Source organism: Podarcis liolepis (genome assembly GCF_965112155.1).
Source record: "Podarcis liolepis genome assembly, chromosome: 7".
Lineage (NCBI taxonomy): Eukaryota > Metazoa > Chordata > Lepidosauria > Squamata > Lacertidae > Podarcis > Podarcis liolepis.
Window position 1 is genome coordinate 12716733 of NC_139561.1, and position 22772 is coordinate 12739504.

Sequence of the window (22772 nt, forward strand, 5' to 3'; positions counted from 1 at the left end):
AGTTTCAAGGGATTCTCTGGCCCTTGAGGTGAACCTACTAAGCCAGGGAGCCCCAGAAGTTTGCCTAGTTTCTGATTTTGAGTGACTACCCTTGTAGAGAGGGATAAGTTGAGGAAAATGTTAAGAGCGCTACAACCTTCACCAGACTCCCATTAGCCAGCTAGGACTGGCAGTCCAGGAAATCCTGAGGGCAGCAGGTTGGCAGAGGCTGCAGTATTGTTTACTAGTGGAGCTTTTAATCAGTTCTGATAGGGAAGTGTTGATTTGGCGGGGGGGGGGGTGTCAATTGAAAAACAAAATCCTTTTTTAAAAATCATTTGGGCTGTTCTGGACACTTTACAGCAACAGAGCATTGTCAGTACTTTGGAAACTACAGTGGTGCCTCGCAAGATGAAATTAATTCGTTCCGCGAGTTTTTTCGTCTAGCGAATTTTTCGTCTTGCAAAGCACGGTTTCCCATAGGAATGCATTGAAATTCAATTAATGCGTTCCTATGGTCAAAAAAAGTCCAATCAAAGCCAAATTTGGTACAACAATAGTTTATTAACTGCTCTTTAAAGTCACACATACTTTAAAGAGCATTTCAAAAATTGAAGGAACAATAAATTAAGTTTCTAAACATGACAGAAAAGCATTTAAAAATCAACAAAGTGTACCGTACATACATTTTCTAAGACTCTGGGGGACCACTCGAAGAAGGTTCCTCTTCCACTCTTTGCTTCTTGCTGAGGAACCTGTCCATGGTCTGCTGCTTCATCCGCCTTTTCAGCAGCTCCCTGAGAGGCAACATGACCGTCGTATCAAAAGTGTTCGCTTGGTCATGTGCCACGTGCTTGTTCGGGTGGTGCCGCTCTGCAAAAGCCTGCACCTCCTTCCACTTCTGGCAAATGTCCCTCAGTTCTTTGGAGGACGGCCGTTCCTCAGTTGCTTCCTCCTCTTCCAGCGAGGCCTGCTCCTGCGCAACCTCTGCCTGCAGTTCAACCAGCTCCTGGGTGGTCAGCTCGTGGTCGTGCTCCTCCACCAGTCGCTGACGTCCTCCTCTGTGACCTCCAGGTCCTCTCCAAGGCAACAATGTCCTGCACCACTGTTGACTCTGGTGCATCAGAGTCACTTGGTGCCACACAGTCCGGCCACAGGCTGCGCCAAGCGCAATTCAAATTTCTCTGGCTGATCCCGTTCCAGGCCATGGTGATCATCTTCAAGCAGGTGACGATGTCGAAGTGGTCCTTCCAGAATTCCCGCAGGGTGATGGTGGTGCAATCAGTCACCTCGAAGCATCGCCTGAAAAGCTCCTTGGTGTAGAGTTTTTTGAAATTGGCGATGACCTGCTGATCCATCGGCTGGAGCAGTGGCGTGGTGTTAGGCGGCAGGAACATGATATTGATGAAGCTGAACTCCTCCAACAAGTCCACCTCAAGGCCTTTAGGATGAGCAGGAGCATTGTCCATCAGAAGCAAAGCCTTCAGCGGCAGGTCGTTGTCCAGCAGGTACTGTTTGACAGCAGGGCCAAAAGCAAGATTGACCCAGTCCACAAACAGCACACGTGTGACCCAAGCCTTGCTGTTGGATCGCCACATGACACTCAGCTGCTCCTTGTCGACCTTGTGTTTCTTGAAGGCCCGTGGGTTCTCCGAGTGGTACACCAGCAGGGGCTTGATCTTCAGGTCGCCGCTTGCATTGGCACAGAAGAGCAGGGTCAGGCGGTCCTTCATGGGCTTGTGGCCAGGCAACTTGGCCTCCTCCTGTGTGATGAAAGTCTTTTTGGGCATCCTCTTCCAAAACAGCCCGGTCTCGTCGCAGTTGAAGACCTGCTGTGGAACGTAGCCCTCCGTCTTCACAACCTCCAGGAACTCCGCTGCAAAGTCTTCAGCTGCAGGAACATCAGAACTGGCAGCCTCTCCATGCCTGACCACGCTGTGGATTCCAGATCTTGCCTTGAACCGGTCAAACCAGCCTCTGCTTGCCTTGAAGACTTCTGGCTCGCCTGAGGTTCCTGGCTGTTCCCGGATGAGGTCTGCGTGCAAGGCCTTGGCCTTCTCACAAATGACGGCCTCAGTCACTGTGTCCCCTGCACGCTGCTTCTCTTCTAACCAGATGAGCAGCAACTTCTCAACCTCCTCCAGAACAGCTGGGCAGTTCTTCACAATCCTGGTGACTCCCTTGGCTGCATCAGTCGCAAGGATCTTCTCCCTCATCTTCAGGATGGTCCCAATGGTCGATGGGTTCCTGCCGTACTCCCTGGCAAGGTCCATCACATGCATTCCACCGTCGTGCTTCCAGATGATCTCCTTCTTCATTTCCAGCGTCACTTTCTCCTTCTTCCTCTCGCCGGCCTCCGCAGCAGCAGCAGTCTTCTTGGGTCCCATGGCAGCACAGCTCTTACATTCGTAAACTCAGAAAAAGAAAAAGAAAAATCAGCAATTCAAACCCAGAACCAAGTCCTTGAATTCCAAACACCCAACCCAAAATCCAAAAACCCCCAAAAAAGTTTTAAAAGTTTAACTTACGAAATGGCTGTAAATCACCAAAGTCTTCAAAATCCTCAAATGGCTGCAAAAGAAGTTTTGGAAAAGCTTTAAAAATCACCAAAGTCTTCAAAAACCTCAACTGTTCCCCCAGCCCCTCCCCAACTGTTGCAAACCCCTCCTCAACTGTTCCCCCAGCCACCCAGCACACAGAAATTCAAACCCAGAAATTTTTTCAAAAAAACAACAACATGGCCCAATGGTCACAGAAAACCATATTTTTTTTAAAAAAAACCACACAAGCTCCCAGATTCTTGCAAACCCCTCCCCAGCTGTTCCCCCAGCCACCCAGAAATTCAAAACCCAGAAATTTTTTTCAAAAAAAACCCACATGGCCCAATGGTCACAGAAAACCATAAAAATTCAAAAAAAAAAAAAACCACACAAGCTCCCAGATTCTTGCAAACCCCTCCCCAGCTGTTCCCCCAGCCACCCAGCACACAGAAATTCAAAACCCAGAAATTTTTTTCAAAAAACAACAACATGGCCCAATGGTCACAGAAAACCATAAAAATTCAAAAAAACCACACAAGCTCCCAGATTCTTGCAAACCCCTCCCCAGCTGTTCCCCCAGCCACCCAGCACACAGAAATTCAAAACCCAGAAAATTTTTTCGAAAAAAAACAACATGGCCCAATGGTCACAGAAAATCATAAAAATGAAGAAAAAAACCACACAAGCTCCCAGATTCTTGCAAACCTCTCCCCAACACCAAGTCCTTTAATTCTAAACATCCCAGCCCAAAATCCAAAAACCCCCAAAAAAGTTTTAAAAGTTTAACTTACCAAACAGCTGCAAAAGAAGTTTTGGAAAAGCTTCAAAAATTCAGCAAACTCTTTAAAAAGCTCAAAAAGGCCACCACACCGCGTGCAATGTGTTGCTCCTCAAAGTCAAGTCGCAACTGCACCTCTTCAAGCAATGCACCTTGGGTATTAACGGTTTTACGAAAAAGGAAACAAACTTGCAAGACTTTTCCGTCTTGCGAAGCAAGCCCATAGGGAAATTCGTCTTGCGAAGCAACTCGAAAACGAAAAAACCTTTCGTCTTGCGAGGCGTTCGTCTTGCGGGGCACCACTGTATTTCAAAATGATAGAAACTGGAGAATGCCTGTTGTTGTTTTTTTAAATGAAATCCATAATCTCTATTTGGCCAGTATTTCCCTTTTTCAGACTGAGAGCCTTTCTCCCTCATGGGCAACCTTCCAGGGGCCAGTGGAGGGCAGGGCCATGGGCATAAAAAAGTAGGCAGGGCAGTAGATGCAACTCCCACCCTTTGTACAGTCATGCAGGATTCTACATGCTGCTCTATCTAGGCAAGTGAGAAGTATTCTCACGGCTCCAACCAGGTGTGCAGCAGCAGAGCTAAGGAAAGGGGCATTTCCTTGGAAGAGTCCCAAGGAGCAGTAAGAGGAGTCTGGAGGGCCACAAGAGACTTCCAGTCCTTAGTTTAGAGGCAGCAGAGCTTTGTTTATTGAGTGCTTGGCAGAGAGTAGGGCGCTGATTTGGGGCTTGCTTGCTGTTTCAGCCTAAAGCAGAAGTGGAACCTGGAGGTGACAGGATACTTGAATCTGAACAAGAGGCAATGAGCCAGAAGACTTGCCCTAGGAGGGACTCCCACTCTGACCTTAAGGTAGCGAAAGCTGCGGAGGAGAATGGTGAGCAGGAAGGGGAGCCCATTCGCAACGGTGCTGAGAACGTCTCCGAGGGGGAAGGAGGTGAGGGGAATTCAGGCTGCACAGAGAGTCCCAGTGAAACCCCGTCCTGCCAGTATAAGCCAGGTAAGTACCAGTCACCCTCTGCTCAACTTACCCCAGAGGTTGGGGCATACTCAGCAGTCCGTGGCATGGGCTGTTACTCCTCTGCCTCTTTGGGGGGGAAACAGCAATTCTCCTAGCAAAGGGGTGAGAGAAAGTAATGGGAAAGGGGCCTTAGCTCAGTGGCAGAGTTACCTGCTTTGCATGCAGAAAGCCCCAGATTCAGCCCTCGGCAGCATCTCCAGGGCAGGGAGAATTGCTGTCAGTCAGTGTAGATGATACTGAACTAGAGCAACAGAGTAAGGCAGCTTCCTATGTTCCTATGTAACCAGGAAAATGTTGAGCAAGCTCAGAGAGCGAGAGAGCGCCTTCCCAGCAGAGGGCTTGGTGTCAGCTTCTGGACTCCGGGTGATTCTTTGAGTCAAATCTCCAGGCCACCTCCGGAGTTTAAGGGCTGCTTCATGCAGTTGGCAGGCATGCCTTATTTCTTGTACACCTGAGCCGGAAATGGACAGTTGGCTATGACTTGCCGGTATTTTGAAAGAAGTAGCTAGCTGCAGGTGGAGTGAGCCCCGTGTGAGGTGGCCTCTCCAGAAGTGGATTTCTGGAGAGGAAGGCATCACTCCATGTCAGTTCTTTTCCTGCCTGGAATCCTGCCTTTGCTGCTTGGCTCCCTGAGATTCTGACTCTGAATCCGTGTGGATTCAGCAGGGCACGTGGTGGAGCCCACACTGGCACCTCCAGGGCCCTAGCTGGCAGCCATCACTGCACTTATGCCTCCCGACTCCCTTCCAGGCTTTTTAATTTTTCATGTGGTGCCAGAGCTCTCGTTTCCAGGATGTCAAACTTGTGGCTCCAGATGTTTGCCTCCCTTTAAAGAGCACTTCATTGGTGGTTAATTCCTGAAAATAACCCTTTGAAAGACTGAAACATATACCATATTTTTCGCTCTATAACACGCACCAGACCATAACACGCACGTACTTTTTAGAGGAGGAAAACAAGAAAAAAAAATATTCTAAACGAAACAGTGGATGTATGATTTTTGTGGTTCATGCTGTGGCCACAGACATGTGATCTGACAGTGAGTTTGGAGTAGCCCAATGCAAAAATCCTGAGGATCCATGTGGATCCATGCTTTGTAACCACGTTTTTGCACCACTGCAGGCCCAGGCAACAGTGGGTGTGTGATTTTTTTGGTGCAAGATGTAGCCATGGACATGCTATGTGATCTGATGGTGAATTTGGGGTGACCCAGTGCAAAAATCCTGAGGATCCATGTGGATCCATGCTTTGTAACCACGTTTTAATTGGGGAAGGAAGGAAAAGCACTCAAGGGACAAGGAACACGCGTGGGGTGTGTGGAGAAGGATGCTGCTAATAATGAAGAAGAGGGGTATAAGGGGAGAAGGCTCCTCTCCTCTCCTACTTTGCTCCTTTAAAGAAGCAGGCTCTCTGTCCCTCTCTCCTCCCCACTCAGCGGCTCTTCTCCCGCTTTGCTGTTTCAAAGCGAACCACGGAGGAGGGAAGGAAGGGGAACCATGGATCCTCTGCTCACGACTGCAGCAGATCCCCCCGCCATCTGTAGGCATTCGCTCCATAACACGCACAGACATTTCCCCTTACTTTCTAGGAGGGAAAAAGTGAGTGTTATGGTGCAAAAAATACGGTAAATTCTTTATAGAAAATCTGCTGGACCTAGACTACAAATCTCTGCTGCGTTGCCCCTCTGTGTGATAAAAGTGACCACCTGTAGCTCTTTGGACAACCTATGCTCTCTGAGCCTCCAGGTGCATCTGCACAGAGCAGAGTGCACAACTGTCCCTCTGCTGCATGCACTGCTGCTGCTTGTACTGTGCTTCCCAAGGGTTCTTTAGAACAAAGCTACAAAACCTGTGGACGGCTGTCCCGGTGCTGTCCTGATCCTGCTTCTTCCCCTTCAGCATCAAACCCTTCTCTCCCCCCCCCCCCCATGTAAAGAGATGCAGTCAAGAAAGGGCTCATGCAAGGCTCTCTGTGACCAAATGGATGCAAAGCCAGACCTCCCCAATCAGAGTGCAACATTCTTTTTCCATGGAGCCATGCACTCATTCCCTCGACCATTTCGTGACTTCCCCACAAAATAGGGACAGGGTGAGGCAAAGGTGAAAGATCCCCGTGACCACAATTCTAATTGGAGCAAGGGGGCTTTGGTGGGAAAACATGGCGCAATGAATTGCCCCATCCTGAGGCTGGTGGTGTCATTACAGAGCAGTGGAAGCCCCAGGACTCCGAAGGGAAGAAGCAGTACGACCGGGAGTTCCTCTTAGACTTCCAGTTCATGCCTGCCTGCATCCAGAAGCCGGAGGGGCTGCCGCCCATCAGCGATGTGGTCCTTGACAAGGTATGGGGCTAGTGTGTGTGCAGAGGAAGTGAGTTTGTGGTGGCAGCTGAAGGTCAAGAGAAAGGCATGCCTAGTGTTTTAAACTGAGAACTTGGATTTTGCAACATTTTGAAGACCTGGTCCGATTTAATAAGGCACAAGAGGAAATGCTGCCACTGGACTGGGTTTAAAACTAGATGATATGTATGCATCTTCCCCAAAACATTCTTCTAGCCTCAGGAAGCAGAAAACCCCCAATTCCCTTCCCCTGAGCTGCCTCTCTGTCAACAGACAGAAGCTTTCTGGTGGTGGGGTAGTTAGATGGCCCTGAACTGCCATGCCTCAGTTTGCTCAGCTTTAGCAGGCACCCCCCCCCTCAGAGGTCAAGTTAGAAGGGAAATGGATCTTGATGGGCAGGATGAGTCATTGGCTGTGCATTTTGTTTTCAGCTGTAGCTCTTGAGGCTACTTGGGAGTATCTACCAAATGCTGCTGTCTGTGCAGACGGTTGCTGCATGGCTACCTGTAACTTTACATTTTTCTGCCAATACAGATCAATCAGCCAAAACTGCCTCTTCGAACTTTGGATCCTCGGATATTGGCACGGGGTCCAGATTTCACACCAGCATTTGCTGATTTCGGAAGACAAATCCCTGGAGGGCGGGGCGCACCTGTAAGTGTCAGAGTTACATCCACAGTTAGAAATGACCTTTTACCTTTTCCTTCCAGAATCTGGAGCAGCTGCCAGTTTGGGAGCTCTTCTGCAGTCACGTTTTCTCAGTTTTCTCTCTTTCCTTCCTCCTCTTCCCTTTTCCTCCTCCCTCCGCTGGTCTGTGCCTTTCCTCATTCTGTCTTCATTCCCATCCCTTACTTTGTTCTCGCATCTTTCTATCACCTGTAAGGCTCCTCGTGTGCTTCCTTGACTCTATTTGACGGGAAAATAGTGTGTTCGCCTCTGAAGGAGTCGATTGGTTCTGTTGACACAGGTGGGAAGGAACACAGCCACCTGCTTAGTATTCTGCTGATGTTCTGCTTCTTGAGCTCCTTTGGTTTCTGTATAGCGGGGGGCTGGAAATAGAGAGCGGGAGGCCAAGCAGGGACGATATGGGGCTCGGGGGGGGGGGAGAGAGAGAAGCAAAAGAAGAGGAGAAACCTTCTTAAAATAATTGTGGTGAGTCAGGTGAAATAAGTTCTTTGCAAGTGGCATCTGCTTCTTGGCTTGCGGAACAGCCATCCAGCTAATGGGTTTTTAATGGGAAATGACAAACAATGGGGGGGGTGGAGTTAAATTTAAGCTAAAGACCTACCTTCTGAAGTTGTGATGCCCATCTGCTGTAACAGACGCCTACATGGGCATGTCAGGTCTTTCTGTGTCAGCCCGTGGATAATACCTTCCTTTCCCCCACCCCTTTCTTTCTTTTTACAGGCCTGCAAAGTGCAGCCCCCACCTGGACTCCAGCCCCTTGCTCGGTGTGGGCCCCCAGCATGCCCTTTGTTGGTCTCATCTCACCCACAGCTGAGGAACTTGACCATAGGGGTAAGCCATCCTGCCCCCGCCCCCAGTTTCCTCCCTCACTGTGAGCGTCTTTTTGCAAAGCCTTCTCCTCTGCCCTCCTGTCTTCAGAGGAGCTAGCAAACAACCCCACAGAGCACAAGCCTGTAATGGAAATGGCACCAGCCTTGCCTTGTACTCTTCTCTAGGCTGCCGTCTCTTCAGTGGTGGGTGGGACAGCACCAGCAGAGGGCATACTGGGACTTTGGCCTGAGCTGGATCTGCCCTAGGGCTGCTCTTCGCAGTCCTGTGTAGAGGGGGAGACCAGGTAAGTCCTGCTTGGCCTGTCTTCGTTTTTCTTTTGGCTTGGAGCATTTAGCAGCTCGTGGATGCTCCATCTCAGCCTTGCTGAATGGCAGCTTTCCCCCCCTTCTGCATTTTGGAGAGTAACAGCTTTTCACTAACCTTGATACCTGGTGGCACAGTTAATCGGGTAACAAGTTTAAAAAAATGCATCTTATTTTCAAAAAGGACTTGGGTGAGGTTAAGTAGAAATAGCTACAAATAGCTTAAGAAAAACAGCCAGCTGCTGTGCTGTAAAAGCCACCCCAGATGCACCAGGAGGAAGGCCTTAATCTAACTCAGTGGCTCAGTTTTCTAACGCTAGAAAAGAATGCAAGGGACATTATGTTACAGAAGGTGCCGGAGATTGAATTGTTGTTGATTGTGGTGCTGATAGGTGAATGCTGGCTGAGGGCTACCATGAAATGGCAGCCCTTACGTCTGACTGCAAAATATTAAACATTCTTGGGTGGTGTTTGGGAGTGAGAGGTATGGGGAGGGGGGGCAGGGGGACAGAAGCGAAGATCTTGTGTCTGCATCAGACCTGATGTGGCCGGCATCGTGAACTTCACAAGTTTGTAATCTTAGTACAGCTCCTTTGCTGCTTATTCCTGCCCGGACTGGGAAATGATTTTGCTCTGCTCTGTGTTGAGCAGAGACTCCTGCTGGGGGATGTCCATGAAACACTTTTTGAAGTGCCAAAATCAATGTATCCTGCTCCCATAATGATCACTGCTTCCCCCAAGATTTGTAGAAAGGGACCTACGGTAGCAGGTGCTACAGCTCAAGCTGCTGGTGTAGAATTTAAGCACATAGAGAAGCTCCTTGCTGCATTTTGGATGTCAAGGGCTGGATTCTCGAAGGAGTTGATGTGGTGCTGGTGCCTTCGTGCAAGCCTTACTTGGTGCAGAACATGTGTGAATGGTGAAACCTCAGGAGGCGCGAGCTGGTGGTTTGCTGCTCTGTCCCACCAGTCAGGCTTGTTGTTGGCACTATCTCCTTAGCAGCACCGTGGGCCGGTTGGCGCTGCGTCTGGATCACACTGGCCCGTGGTGTGCCTCTCAGGCAAAGTCCTGATTATTTGCTTGGATATGGACCTCATGTTTCAGGATTGGGGCTGTTGTGCTCACTTGTCAGACAGCAGGGGGAAGTGTTTTCTCCAGCACATTAAAAAAAAACCAAACACCACTCTTTCTCTTTCTTCCTCCTCCTACCTTGCCCTTCTTAAACATTTGGTTCTCTTGTACCTCAGAAGGTGCAATATCCTGAAAACCTGGGGTTGTTTATCACAGCCACAGTGAAACATGGTCAGAAAGGCTCAGCCTCAGGTAGCAAAGGAGCCTCTTTGTGTTAAAAGGGACTTAACATTCAAGGGACTGGTTTTTCTCTTAGCTGTTAAACGTTGGACAGCGGAGATCTCAGCCAGGCCAGAGGCGGGAGCCCAGGAAGATCATCACGGTTTGTGTCAAAGAGGATGTACACCTGAAGAAAGCTGAGAATGCCTGGAAGCCGAGTCTGAAGCGTGAGACGCAAGCGGAAGACTCTGAGAGCATCAAAACCCAGGTGAGGCAAGAACATGACACCCACCCTTAGCTGTAGCGTGATTTGCATGGCTAAGAACAGGGTGGTCCAACGTGCAGCCCAAATATGGTAACATTTGACAACCCCACCTCCCCAGCCCTTGTGCTGCCTTCCCAAGCTGAGCAAGTAATGTGCTGGGCTGGGGCGGGGGGTGTGCTCTAACAGGGTCCTAGAGTTCTGCCACCTTCTTCCCAAAGCCTGGTTAGTGCTTTCCTGCTTTGGAAGGGGGTGGGAGGGACTCACTTACCTGGTTATGGGAAGGCAGCACAAATTTTGGCCTCGCTCCTCCCCCCCACAACACACGGGTTCCTTGTTGAAATACGATTGCAGCCCACTTGATATGAAAAGTTGGACCTCCCTGGCTTAAAAGGACAAATGAGGATACCAGACAACCTACTACCTCTCTGGCAGGTGTATTTCTCTATGTTATCTACTTGACTGTTTCTGCCTTTCCTTGGGAGGGGGAAAGAAGGGGGATCCCACAGAGGACAGACTTCCTGTGTGGAATATATTTGCGTTCTGAGCTGCCACTGTACAAAGCTTCTGCTGCTCTGGAGTCTGGTTGTTTCAACCTAGCTGTGTCTGAACTTCCCTGTTTGCCTGTCTTCCCCTTTCCTCCTGGAGTTGCTGTGAACATGGGTGGAGCTGTTCAAGCTGACCTGGGATGGTTTGGGCATACGACGCAATGAAGCATACATGCCTGGGTACTGAAAGCAGCTGTCTTGGGCCGTTGCTCTCCTAGGCCTTTTGCCTCATTTGAGTTTTGCGCCTTAACACCTGCATTTTCCCTTCAGGAGCTATTCCGCAAGGTCCGAAGCATCTTGAATAAGTTGACACCGCAGATGTTCAATCAGCTGATGAAGCAAGTGACTGATCTAACTGTGGACACGGAAGAGAGGTTGAAAGGCGTCATCGACCTTGTGTTCGAGAAAGCCATTGATGAACCCAGCTTCTCTGTGGCCTATGCAAACATGTGCAGGTGTCTCGTCACGGTAAGTGTGGAGTGGGAAGTTGGAAGAGGAAAATACCCAGTGGGAGCGGGGGCATGGCAGAGCTCCTGCTTAACATGCAGGGTATCCCAGATTTGATCCCTGCCATCTGCTGTTAAAAGGATGATTTGAAAAGGACCTTACTGGCCTGAGTCTCAGGAGATACTCTGCCATTCAGGGTAGACAATACTGGGCTGAATTGCACTGGTCTGTCATCTGCTGCCTTTTAGACACCAGAATGAAAAGGGGTTTATGGGGAGGTTGTCCTGAAGATGCTTATCTGAACCAGGCTCATGCAGGCAATTAATAATAGCACCTTTCCATAATAGTTCACCTTTGATGTTAAAAGTTTATATATATTATGTATATGTATAGATTACTGTGTTGTTTTCAATATGAATGCTGTGAGCCAGTCTGTTTGCTCTAATATGTTTTTATGAATAATGGCCCATAAATATTTTTATAAATAAAATGATAAAATGCTGGTTAGGAATGCAGCAAGTGATGAGAGTGCCCTGTTTTGCCTGTGTTGTGCTCACTTTCCTCCTCCTTGGCCCTTTTGACACGTACTGCACACAGCTGAAGGTGCCCATGGCGGATAAGCCCGGGAGCTTTGTCAACTTCCGGAAGCTACTCCTGAATCGTTGCCAGAAGGAATTTGAAAAGGACAAAGCTGATGACGATGTCTTTGAGAAGAAGCAGAAGGAGCTGGAAGCTGCCACCACGGTGAGTGTCGGCAGAGCACCCTCTGTGTGCTCCCAGGAGCAGGGAGCCCAAGACATGGGAGTCCCGTGGTGTTGCTGGCCTGGGAAGCGAGGCCATGGGCTTGTGGTGTGGCAGGCAGCCCTTTCTCACCACCCCTTCCTTCTCTGCCCCTCAGCCAGAGGAGAGGACGCGGCTCCACGATGAACTGGAAGAAGCCAAGGACAAGGCCCGGCGGCGCTCCATTGGCAACATCAAGTTCATTGGGGAGCTCTTCAAGCTGAAGATGCTGACAGAGGCCATCATGCACGACTGTGTGGTGAAGCTGCTGAAGAACCACGACGAGGAGTCCCTTGAGTGCCTCTGCCGCCTCTTGACTACCATTGGCAAAGACTTGGACTTTGAGAAAGCCAAGGTTAGAAGAACCTGGCACCCACACTGAGACCCTTGGTGGCTGTAGCCTTTTCTGTGGGCTGCTAAGTGGCGTTCGTGCTTTCCCCTAGAAGATGGGGCAGTGGGGTTGCTTTGCCCCTTGTGTCATCAGGGAAGAGTGAAACCCAAATCCATCTTCTTTGGTTCTGAAAAGAACTTAAGTGTTCAGAAAAGCTAGATCCATACCCCTTACTGGCCCTGCTTCATACCCACCTGGAGTGGATAGAATGTGAGGCCACTTGGAAAGTGCAGAGGCGGGTGGGTGACTTTTATGTACTTCTATGTAGAAACCTCTTTACTTTTGCCTGGCTGGGATTAGCCCCTGTCCAAAGGTAAGAGTCGCCCTCATTGCTCCAGGCCCTGAAAGGTTTCCCAGGAGAGGCTGGAAAGGATCCCCTTCCCCATTCCCCCCTGTAGGGCAGTTTTTCATGTTCCTATGAAATATGGTGAGAGCATCTGTGTTTCCTCTAGCCTCGAATGGACCAGTATTTCAATCAAATGGAAAAGATAGTCAAAGAGAGGAAAACCTCTTCCAGAATACGATTCATGCTTCAAGATGTCATAGACCTCAGGCAGGTACGTGTCCAGCAAGGGAAGCAGATGAGTAATTGTCCACAAGAGAAAAGGGGTACTGCCCTCACCTGGCTCTTAGTCTTACCTTGAGAGGGTAGTTCTTGGTTTTTTAAAGGGCTGTCAGAGACCATCTTTTGATGATGGGCAGTGGAGCTGCTGTCTCCTGCATCATGGGCTGCTGTCATGGGGTAGCTGTGGTTTTACAGTCGACTTGTGTCATGCTTGTGGAAGGAGCTTGCAAGCAGCTTTCCTCTCAGTAGAATATCCCGCTTCCTCTGTCTGCATCAACCACAACTAGTGTGCAGGGGAGAAAGAAGGCCTCATCCGTCCTTGCTTTCCTGTCTTCCACAGTGTAACTGGGTCTCACGGAGGGCAGATCAAGGCCCCAAGACGATAGAGCAGATCCATAAAGAAGCAAAAATTGAAGAACAGGAGGAGCAGCGGAAAGTCCAGCAACTAATGACCAAAGAGAAGAGGAGGCCTGGTAAGTTTCCAGAGTTCCCATCTGATGCTTGACCAGGAGGAGAGAGGAACAAGGGTCCATGTCATGAGAATTGCCTCCGGTGTCTAGATTATAGAGTGCCCTGTCCAGGTTGAATATCTCTTTCTGCCCATATGCCTTTCTGCCCATATATATATGCATATATATATTATTGTTAATCATATTGGGGAGCAACCTCCAGCCATTTGTTCTACCAGCGTGTGCATGGACAGAATAGGCAAATGGTGAAACTGCACAGATATTATTTTTAAAACCTGCCACGCGATTGCTTAGGCAGAAATGCAAATTGAAATGCCCTCTTCAGCTAGATGCGACAGAGGAAACATAGCAGCCTTATTCCCATAGGCTCTCAAGCTTCACTTTACACATACAACTCATCCCAGACCACTTTCACTACCATAAGCAGGGATTCTAAAAAGTAACTTGTTTGTTTGTTTTGTTTGCAGGTGTTCAGAGGGTAGAGGAGGGTGGCTGGAACACGGTGCAGGGGGCGAAAAATACCCGTGTGCTGGACCCCACCAAGTTCCTTAAAATCACCAAGGTTTGTATGGAGGAAGAATCTCTTTCTGAGAGGAATGCAAAGAGAAACGAACTCTCCTTTGGTTGGTCATCTTCCACATTCCCAATCCTTAACATCAGCCTTCCTGAAAGTGGTGCCCTCCCAGACGTTTTGGACTGCAGTTCCCACAGGCTCCAGCTTCACACACCTACAGTAGCTGGTGCCAGTGGGAACTGTAGTTCAGAATGCCAGGAGAGTGCCTGGTTGGGGAATCTTGGTTTTTCCTGCTGCCCTGCCCTCCAAGGAAGCTGTTTGTCCATCTGTGCATCTAGGCATTTTGAACTGGGAAGTGGGAGAGAGGGTGGCAATGAGCCAGAGGGCGGGAGGATTTGTTTCCTTCTGTGAAACAGGATTGGGTGGGGCGGTTCCAATCCCCAGCAGGCTCTCCCTGATTTGTGCTCCTGTCTGTGTGTCTTTCAGCCCACAATAGATGAGAAGATCCAGCTTGTGCCTAAAGCCCAGTTGGGCAGCTGGGGAAAAGGCAGCAGTGGGGGAGCCAAGGCCAGTGAGATTGGTGAGTGTGGAGCCCCCCCCTGCATTTTGCTCTGTGCAGCCTGAAAAGTGCTGGCAGTTGCTGTTCCTCGTCAAATACATCTCCTTGTCATTTCTCCTTTTTTGGAATTTCCAGTCTTGGCTTACTTCCTGTTATGAATGGGCCGTGCAATGGGCCATATTCAGTGCTAGCCCTCCTCTTGGTACACCCACTAAAGTTAAATAGTTACAACAATCTTAGGTTCATTAAATTCAGTGAATTTACTTTGGGAAGGACTTAGCCTGATATAACTCCCATGTTCTACTTCTTCTTTTTCTTAAACATTCAAATATTTCACCAAAGTAATTGAATTGGTAGATCAAACCAGCGCTTGATCCGTTTCCGACTGTAGTGCTGCAGCAGTCTGTGGACAATACACTATAGTACTACAGTCGGAAACCGATCAAGAGCTAAGAATAGCATGATTAAGTTAGCTAGAGAGTCTCCTGAAAGAGTCGTTTTTTGCTTGGCTCTGGAAAGAGCTCACTGTGGGAGCTTAGCAAATATCTTTGGGGAGTCCACACCACAGAGCTGACATTGCTACTGCAAAGACTCGGCCCTGATTGGATGATTGCTGAGATTCACTCAGTATCAATGCCTGGAACAAGAAATCAGAGCAAATTATCATAGCATCCATGACAGATGGCCATCCAACCTCTGCTTAAAAACCTCCACTGAAGGAGAGTCCAGAACCTCCCAAGGGAGTCTGATCCACTGTCAAACAGCTCTAACTGTCAAAGGTTTTTCCTGGTGTTTAGTCAGAATCTTCTTTCTTGTCATTTGGAATCCATTGGTTTGGGTCCTGTCCTTCGGATCCAGCAGAAAACAAGCTGAATCCAACTTCCATTTGACTGCCCTTCAGATATTTAAAGGTAGCTATCTCCTCTCAATCTCTTCCAGGCTAAACATACCCAACTTCCTAAACTGTTCCTCATAAGGCTTGGTTTCTAGGGAAGGATTTGGTCCTTAGGAGACACCCAAGCCTGTTAAGGCTTTAAAGGGTTTCTTGTATCTGTAGGTGACCTATCTCTCTCTCAGTGCAAAAACCCTCTGCCCTGAAGGATGAGAGAGATCATCAAGGCATCCACTTGACACAGTTAAACTTGTGCTAGGTTTAAGAGCTTCTGGGCCTCTGGCTGATGGGTTTCCTGGAGCCCTTGAGGCAGCTGTTACTCTCCCCAACATCCTCTTGCAGATTCCTTACGACCAAGTGCCACTAGTTTGAACCGATTCTCTGCACTGCAGCCTCCCGCATCATCTGTGTCTGCCTCAGCCACATCCGCAGAGTTGGACTCTCGCAGGGCCTTAACTAGGTAAGTCTCAGGCCACCCATGGCTGCTTCTCTCCCACTTCATAATAATAATAATAATAATAATAATAATAATAATAATAATAATAATAGCCTTGAATGAGTTGTATGTGATTAAGCTGACTTTACGAACCCTCAGTGTGTGTGTGTGTGTACTCAGTAGCTCATGCTCTCGGGGGCTGTCCATGTAATGAAATGTGTGAAAAAAGCAGAGATTTAATTGCCTCTCCGATAAAACTCTTCTGCTTTTAGCGCTTGATGTCTGTGTTTACTATCACTTGAAAGTCACTTGAAAGCTAATTGGCACATAGCCGAGTTGGGGGTTAATTTTTTTTCAAGCAATGAGTGAGTAAGGGATTTTCCTGAGAAATGTCTTTGCTCCCACAGTCGGGGGAGCACAGGCAGGGAGAAGAACGACAAGCTGCTCCCCTCTCCAGCCTCACGCCCCAACACCTTCTTGCGGGTCAGCAGCAGCAAGGAGCAGCTCTTGGACAACCAGGCTCAGGAAGAACAGCGGAGGGAGATGCTGGAGACTGTGAAGCAGCTGACAGGGGGGCTGGAGAGCGACTGGAACAGCACAGAGGCAGAGAGGAGCAAGGCCAAGGAAACTGGTGAGCTTTTCCTCTTCCTCCTCCAAGTTGGGACTTCTGAACTCTGGGCTGTCCTTCCTGCTGGATGAGCAGAAACATTTTGTGACTGATTTGGTTGGTGCTAATTTATGTCCATTCCCTCTTGAGCTCATAGCATCATTTCATCCACGTTCATTTGTTGCCCCTTCTGAGTCAAAATGGTGGTGATCTAAAGCGAGGTATTCTGTGCAGATCTCTCTCTGGGATGAATTACACCACAAATCCTAGAGTGTGTAGCTGCATGTAGGACTTACGAAGAATGACAGGACACAGCCTAAGGACTTGCCTGTAATGACAATGGCATTTGCATCTCTGGCATTGCATTGAAGTAAGCATTCTACATTTCCTGCCTCTCTCTCTCCCTCTCCCTCTCCCCTTACCCATTCAACTGTCTTAACAGCCAAGCCTGAAATTTCCACATCCCCAGCCCAAGAAAAACCTGCATTGTCAGAAGAGGAAATAGAGAGAAAGTGCAAATCGATCATTGACGAGTTCTTGCACATAAACGATTATAAGGTAAGGAGAGCTGTGGCCCATCGTGACGTGTATTGGAGTTTTCTCTTGGGGCGGAGGGCTTAAGCGTTTAAAAGCCACCCTTTCCGAGGTCTGGCTTTGTGGCCGCTGATCTTACAATATCAGTGCAGAGAGCAAGAAGGACCTTTCTTAAGGTCAGCTGAGGAGCTTTTGCACAAGGAAAGTCTCTTAGCCCACGGACTACAGAGAAGCCTCCCTTTGTATTGTCTGGACAGGAAGCGATGCAGTGCGTGGAGGAGCTGAGCATACCGGGAGTGCTGCCTGTGTTTGTGCAGGTGGGCGTGGAGTCAACCCTGGAGCGGAGCCAGATCACCAGAGACCACATGGGCCAGTTGCTGTATCAGCTGGTGCAGTCGGAGAAGCTCAGCAAGCAGGACTTTTTCAAGGGGTTGGTAGTCTGCCAGGGAAGGAAGCAAGATCTCTGGGTATTTTTTCTTTCTTTCATGGGTGCTCACTACAAACAGTTACATTTGGGCTGGATGCAGAGAGTGACCAGCTGCCTCCCAGATGGAATGTGCCTTGAGCAACTCTGCTTCCCTCCTTAGGTTTGCGGACACCTTGGAGACGGCAGACGACATGGCCATCGATATACCCCACATATGGTTATACCTGGCTGAGTTGGTGACGCCTATGTTGAAAGAAGGAGGAATCTCTATGAGAGAACTTCTGACGTAAGCTGCACTCTTTCTCCGTTAGCCGTGGGGTAATGCTTGCACCGGCTGCCCTTGGAACTCCTTGCGTTGATAAGGTCAAGCTAGTCACAGTCAACCGCAGTGACCTATGCGAGACCTGTTGCTTGCTACAAGCTGTATTGTTATTGCCTTGGGGCAGTGAATTTCCACACCCCGGTTAAGCCAGATTTAAATCTGCCAGACCCCTCATGGGCCTAATTTGTCGCGTGTACCAGTTAAAATGACGTCAGGCAATGTTTCTTTTTGAATGCACACTCCCAAATCACGAAGGGATTTGCACAGACCTCAACTAAAACGGGCTTTCACAGAGATTTCAATGTAAACCCATCATGAGACTGGAGCAAGGTGTGCTTCAGCTGTTGGACAGTGGGGACATGCCTTACCTCCAGCAAAGGAACACTTAAGAGCTCATTTTAAGCCACACTAGCCCTAGTCCCACACCTGATGTCTCATATGATGGCAGGTGGGTACAGTTTACCAGAAACAGTCTGGCAGGCTAAATATGGTTTCCCAGCAGGCCAGAGGCTTGCCACACCTGCCTTAAGGGCTGAACCAGTAGAGGGTGGCAGCTCCCCAAATATCCTGCCTGTCAAAACTTGTCTGCTGTGGTCTCCCTCCAGCTCCAGAACAGAGTTGCTTCTGTGGTCGAAGATTCAAGTAGAACTTAGTGAAGGCCAGAGCCCTCAGCCCCCTTCATGGTGGCCTTTCACCATGTGCTAGTTGCCTGTCAGGTGGCAAAGCTTACACTGTTCTCTTGCTCTCTCCTATGGCAGAGAATTTAGCAAACCCTTGCTCCCTGTGGGACGAGCCGGCATCTTGCTTTCCGAAATATTGCACCTTCTATGCAAACAAATGGTAAGTGTTCCAGGCCACTTGCAGATCTGGATGTGTGTGTGCAAAGGGAATCCGTAGTTTATTGAGAAATGTCAAGAAGCCTGCCCAGGACTCCCAAGTCAGTGAGTTGCATTCACATTTTGCCTGAAAAGGCTTTGAAGCTACCTTTAGTTGATCAGGAGCAGGAATCACAAAGGACAGCCTCATTCTGAAGATGCTTCGAATTCAGAGATGTTCCCAGTTGCTGCCCCAACCTGAGCAGGCCCCTACCCTAGAAAGGGTGGCACTTTCTTGGCCTCACTGATTGCTGAATCCCGTTGACCCCACAGCAGCATTGGATTGAACCCTCCTGTTGGAAAAGAACATCCTAAAGTCGGGATATTGAATGTGATACTTTGCACTCACCCAGGTTCCCCCCCCCCCAAAAAAAAGAACTGTCATGGTGGGGTTGGAGGTTGCTTTGAACACTGTGGCTGTTTTGGGTCTCCCTGCTCTTCTCTCTTTGATTTTTCAAATTCCTTCTGTGTTCTAGAGCCATAAGAAAGTGGCAGCCTTATGGAGGGAGGCTGGCCTCAGTTGGAAAGACTTCTTACCTGAAGAGGAGGATGTCCACACCTTTCTCATGGAGCAGGTGAGTTGGGAGCCAGAGCAGGGTCACTCTGACCTTTTGGTCACTCTGTACACTTCTGATAGGGGGAGGAGGTTTGACTAGATGCTTTGTTGTCCCTTCTGACCCTTGAGGTGGGACCAGCCTCCACTGCAAAAGGTCTTTAACCCTTTGGAAGAATAGATGGTTAAACCCCACTTCAGGGTGTTCACTGGCATGGGCGGGGGACCCTGCATGTCACGCCAAACTAAAGCCATTCTCTCTTCTCTTGTAACACTTCAGAAGTTGGACTTCACAGAGACTGACAGTTCCAGTTCCTCAGAAGCACTTTCAAAGAAGGAGCTCTCTGCTGAAGAGTTGAACAAACAGCTGGAGAAACTCATTATCGAGGACAAGGCGAATGATGAGCAGATCTTTGATTGGGTAGAGGTACAAAGCCCATGTCCATCTATGCCTGTACACTAATAAGTTAAGAGTTATTTGAACCCGTCTGTTACAGTTCCTGCAGCCTGGGCTCTTGGTTCTTACAGAATCACAGGGTTGGGAGCATTTCACCACAGCCCTCACCTGTCTCCACAATGCTTTCCTGACCCTCACTTTCAGCAGAGTCTGGTTTCGCCCCTGGGGATTGCTGCTTGTCACCAGAACACAATTTTGCTCACCTAGAGGGCTGCATTGTAGGGCTAGAGAGAAATTATTGCTTTTACAGATGCCAAAGGGTTTTGATCTGTAGCACTGAGTTCCATCCTAGAATGCCTTTTTTATGTGACACTCCAGCAGCAGACTGTTTTTCCTGATGAATAAATAACACCATAGAAGGTAGAGTTGGGGGAGAGAATATAAGCCATTCTCCTGCTCCCAGGAGCACTTTGGGGTGAGCTGATCTGATAGGAAGCAGTTTAATGAGTGAGCTTATAAGATTCCTTCATCAGCGAGTTCTTCGGAAGAGGTGCTGTGATGCAGCCCGTGGGCTTTTTTGACTTCTGCAAATACTCTTGATTTCAGGCTAATCTAGACGAGAGCCAGATGAGTTCACCTACATTCCTTAGAGCTTTAATGACAGCAGTTTGTAAAGCCGCTATTATAGGTGAGTAATGTTCATCCAGAAGTTTTAGACATGAAGCCATCAATATCTTTCCTCTGTTTTGCATGGAATTTGAATTCTTCACCACAGTCTCTTTTTAAGCATGCGCTCTGCATGAAATGTCCCACTGTTGAGACACAGATAATGAGCGACCAGAACAGGTCATGTTAATGTGTCTTCCATTCCAGGGATTTCTGGGATTCTCCAGATCCTTTTTTTCTGTGGATCCAATCCATATCATTTGGAAGCATACTATGGTTGGAAGAAGAGAAATCACCTACCATATTACCATTTCCACCAGTTGTTTTATATCCCGAGTTGTTCCATTAGAAAATATCAAGTGATAACTGTTCCAATGGCAGTTCTTCATTTTGAGGGTGTGTGTAAAGAGATCTTTGAATTCTAGCCAGCAGTGGCCCCCATGGATTTGGGACAGGGGTGGCAGTGAGAGTGTTGCCTTTTTGCCTTCCAGTTTCTGTGCATTAATCCTTTTTGTGCTTTTGTAGTGTAGCTGAATGGGGATTTAGTTGGCTAAAGTCCATGCTTGTGGCCACTTCAGAAGTTCAGTAAAGCTATGAGGGGAGAGGAGAACATTAACACACCAGCTAATGAGTCCCTGCATATAGAAAACAAGTGTGTCAGGTTTCTGTCCTTCCTGACATGCTAGCTTTCTGTGTGCAGAGATATTGGGGGGGGGGGTATGGAAGAGCATTCCACAATGTGAACCCCACTCCTGTAGTGTGAAGGGGTACCACCCAGTGAGAGTCAAGCCTAAATATTTTTAGATCCCAGATACAGGTAGTGATGTATTCCATCTTTTATATTTTTGGTACCTAAAATTGCAGGAGGTAGGATGAAGTGACTCAGCCTCTTCCTTTCAGAGCTTCTAATTTTTGGAAGATGAGCTGGTGAAATAAACCTTTCCAATTGCATACACAGTCCAGACATTGAAGAATGTCCAATTTCTGTTGCCGCTATCCCTTTTGCCTTGAATTGAGATTTGTCTGTGAAGACAGAGGATAGTTAAGAGTTGCCTGCCTTCCTCGCCAGCTTTTAACCAAACGCCAACATTGAATCTCTTGTCTTTTCCAGTGGACAGTTCTAGCTTGCGAGTGGACACTGCTGTTATCAAGCAGAGAGTGCCGATCTTACTTAAGTACCTAGACGCGGACACAGAGAAGGAACTACAAGCACTTTACGCACTACAAGCATCAATAGTAAAACTTGATCAACCTCCGAGTAAGTGTACTCAGGGTCAGGGTGGTCTTTGGGCCTTGCTCCCTTGAATTGGGCTTGTGTAAAATAGGACGGAACATGATGCGCTGTCACTGGCTGTAGGGCCATTTGCTGGTACCCCAAAGCCAATTTATACTAGATTTTCTTGGGGTGCATCCTTTTGCTTTTGCTCAGGATGAATAAGGGCCACAGAAAATCCTCCTGAGTTTGAATGTGGCTCCCAGTCAGCAACCAAAAAAGGCAGCCCAGCTCTTTCCAGTTTCTCTGTTTCCAGTCCTATTATCCTTGTCATCCAGAGAAATGGAGGAAATGTCAAGTATATAGCAATTTCCCCTCAGTTTTATATCATCCACATATTATTTATCTTATCTATCTGAAAGCTTTTTGCAGTGTTGGGAGCCTGGATTCTAAACCTGCCCTGATGCAGGTTTAGCCCACGCCATCTGAACAAAAACCTACCCACTGTGGAGCCCTAGAAAGGCCTCTCACCTGGGAGAGGCTTCCAAGAGAGCCCTCTGAGCTCTGAAGAGCAATGATATTTGTGTTTCATTGGCTCCCTGATTGAGGAAGGACTAAAAGGAGTCAGACGGAGTAAATTTATAAAATATAAGTGGAGGGTTGGGTTGAAGGCTCAGCACACTGCAATTCACATTTTGAACTGAGATTGCTAGCCAGTCGTGTCTGCTTTGGCTGCTGTCCAGGGGGGAGTGTTCACCTCTTCCTTTCCTTCCTCCGCAGATTTGTTACGGATGTTTTTTGATTGCCTGTATGATGAGGAGGTGATATCAGAGGATGCCTTCTACAAGTGGGAAAGCAGCAAAGACCCAGCCGAACAGAACGGGAAAGGCGTAGCATTAAAATCGGTTACGGCATTCTTCACATGGCTACGAGAAGCCGAAGAGGAGTCGGAGGATAATTGAAACTGAATTACAAAAAAAAAAAAACTCAAAAAACCCACAAAAAAACAATTTAAGTATTTTTTTAAAAAAAGTTTCACGTCTTCGCCAATCACAGTGCAGCAAGGCCAATTCTCGCGCAGAGCCCCCCCTTCCCCCACATGTGCACGAGTGGGAGAGGAGACAAAAAACCGATATAAACGCAAAGGCGATCATGGAGGACAAAAAGTACTTGAAAATTCAAGTCCACTTCAAACCTGAGGGCAGGAGCACTAAACCAAAATACATCTATTTATAGAAAAATATTTTCTGTTTTAATCTTTTATTTTTCCTTTTTAAACAAGGACTCCTACTTTAAAAAGAAACAAATCTCTTTAGACAAAAAGTGAGAACTTTAATTTATTATTTTAAGAACTGCAAATGTCAGTGTAATTTTTAAATTTGCAGTTTCTGTAGCAAATTGTATAATAGACAAAAAACAACAACAGATAAATAAATTTCCCTCCCTTTTCAGAGCCACCTCAGTTTTGTTTCAAAGCACGGTATCTGTGTATTAAATTCTAAAGGGGTTTGGGAATGAACTAGGATGAGGGAGATGATGTTTTTTT

The 22772-nt window shown here is 48.0% G+C and overlaps 2 protein-coding genes across 51 annotated transcripts in view; one reads left to right on the forward strand and one right to left on the reverse strand.

Moving 5' to 3' along the window:
• EIF4G3 (eukaryotic translation initiation factor 4 gamma 3) overlaps positions 1 to 22772 on the forward strand; it is an 80272-nt gene extending 57500 nt beyond the window's left edge. For 36 of the 50 annotated variants that reach the window (XM_083514566.1, XM_083514588.1, XM_083514613.1 and 33 more), the window contains 23 exons: positions 4050 to 4302; positions 6528 to 6661; positions 7193 to 7312; positions 8066 to 8176; positions 9866 to 10036; positions 10849 to 11046; positions 11623 to 11769; positions 11924 to 12160; positions 12649 to 12753; positions 13102 to 13234; positions 13699 to 13793; positions 14232 to 14325; positions 15539 to 15656; positions 16040 to 16263; positions 16682 to 16797; positions 17031 to 17203; positions 17361 to 17486; positions 18281 to 18362; positions 18874 to 18972; positions 19231 to 19377; positions 19954 to 20035; positions 21125 to 21271; positions 22007 to 22772. In XM_083514566.1, coding sequence (XP_083370692.1) covers positions 4050 to 4302; positions 6528 to 6661; positions 7193 to 7312; positions 8066 to 8176; positions 9866 to 10036; positions 10849 to 11046; positions 11623 to 11769; positions 11924 to 12160; positions 12649 to 12753; positions 13102 to 13234; positions 13699 to 13793; positions 14232 to 14325; positions 15539 to 15656; positions 16040 to 16263; positions 16682 to 16797; positions 17031 to 17203; positions 17361 to 17486; positions 18281 to 18362; positions 18874 to 18972; positions 19231 to 19377; positions 19954 to 20035; positions 21125 to 21271; positions 22007 to 22188 — 3294 coding nt within the window. In that variant the 3' untranslated portion in view covers positions 22189 to 22772. The remainder of the gene's footprint in view (positions 1 to 4049; positions 4303 to 6527; positions 6662 to 7192; positions 7313 to 8065; positions 8177 to 9865; positions 10037 to 10848; positions 11047 to 11622; positions 11770 to 11923; positions 12161 to 12648; positions 12754 to 13101; positions 13235 to 13698; positions 13794 to 14231; positions 14326 to 15538; positions 15657 to 16039; positions 16264 to 16681; positions 16798 to 17030; positions 17204 to 17360; positions 17487 to 18280; positions 18363 to 18873; positions 18973 to 19230; positions 19378 to 19953; positions 20036 to 21124; positions 21272 to 22006) is intronic. The other 14 variants (XM_083514611.1, XM_083514576.1, XM_083514579.1 and 11 more) reach the window with 1 other exon arrangement.
• Positions 524 to 3621, reverse strand: LOC310712069 (tigger transposable element-derived protein 1-like). Its single transcript, XM_083514699.1, has 2 exons — positions 3311 to 3621; positions 524 to 2550 (listed from the first exon to the last, which is right to left on the reverse strand). The coding sequence occupies exon 2, from the start codon at positions 2364 to 2366 to the stop codon at positions 978 to 980; it is 1389 nt and encodes a 462-aa protein (XP_083370825.1). The 5' UTR covers positions 2367 to 2550; positions 3311 to 3621; the 3' UTR covers positions 524 to 977.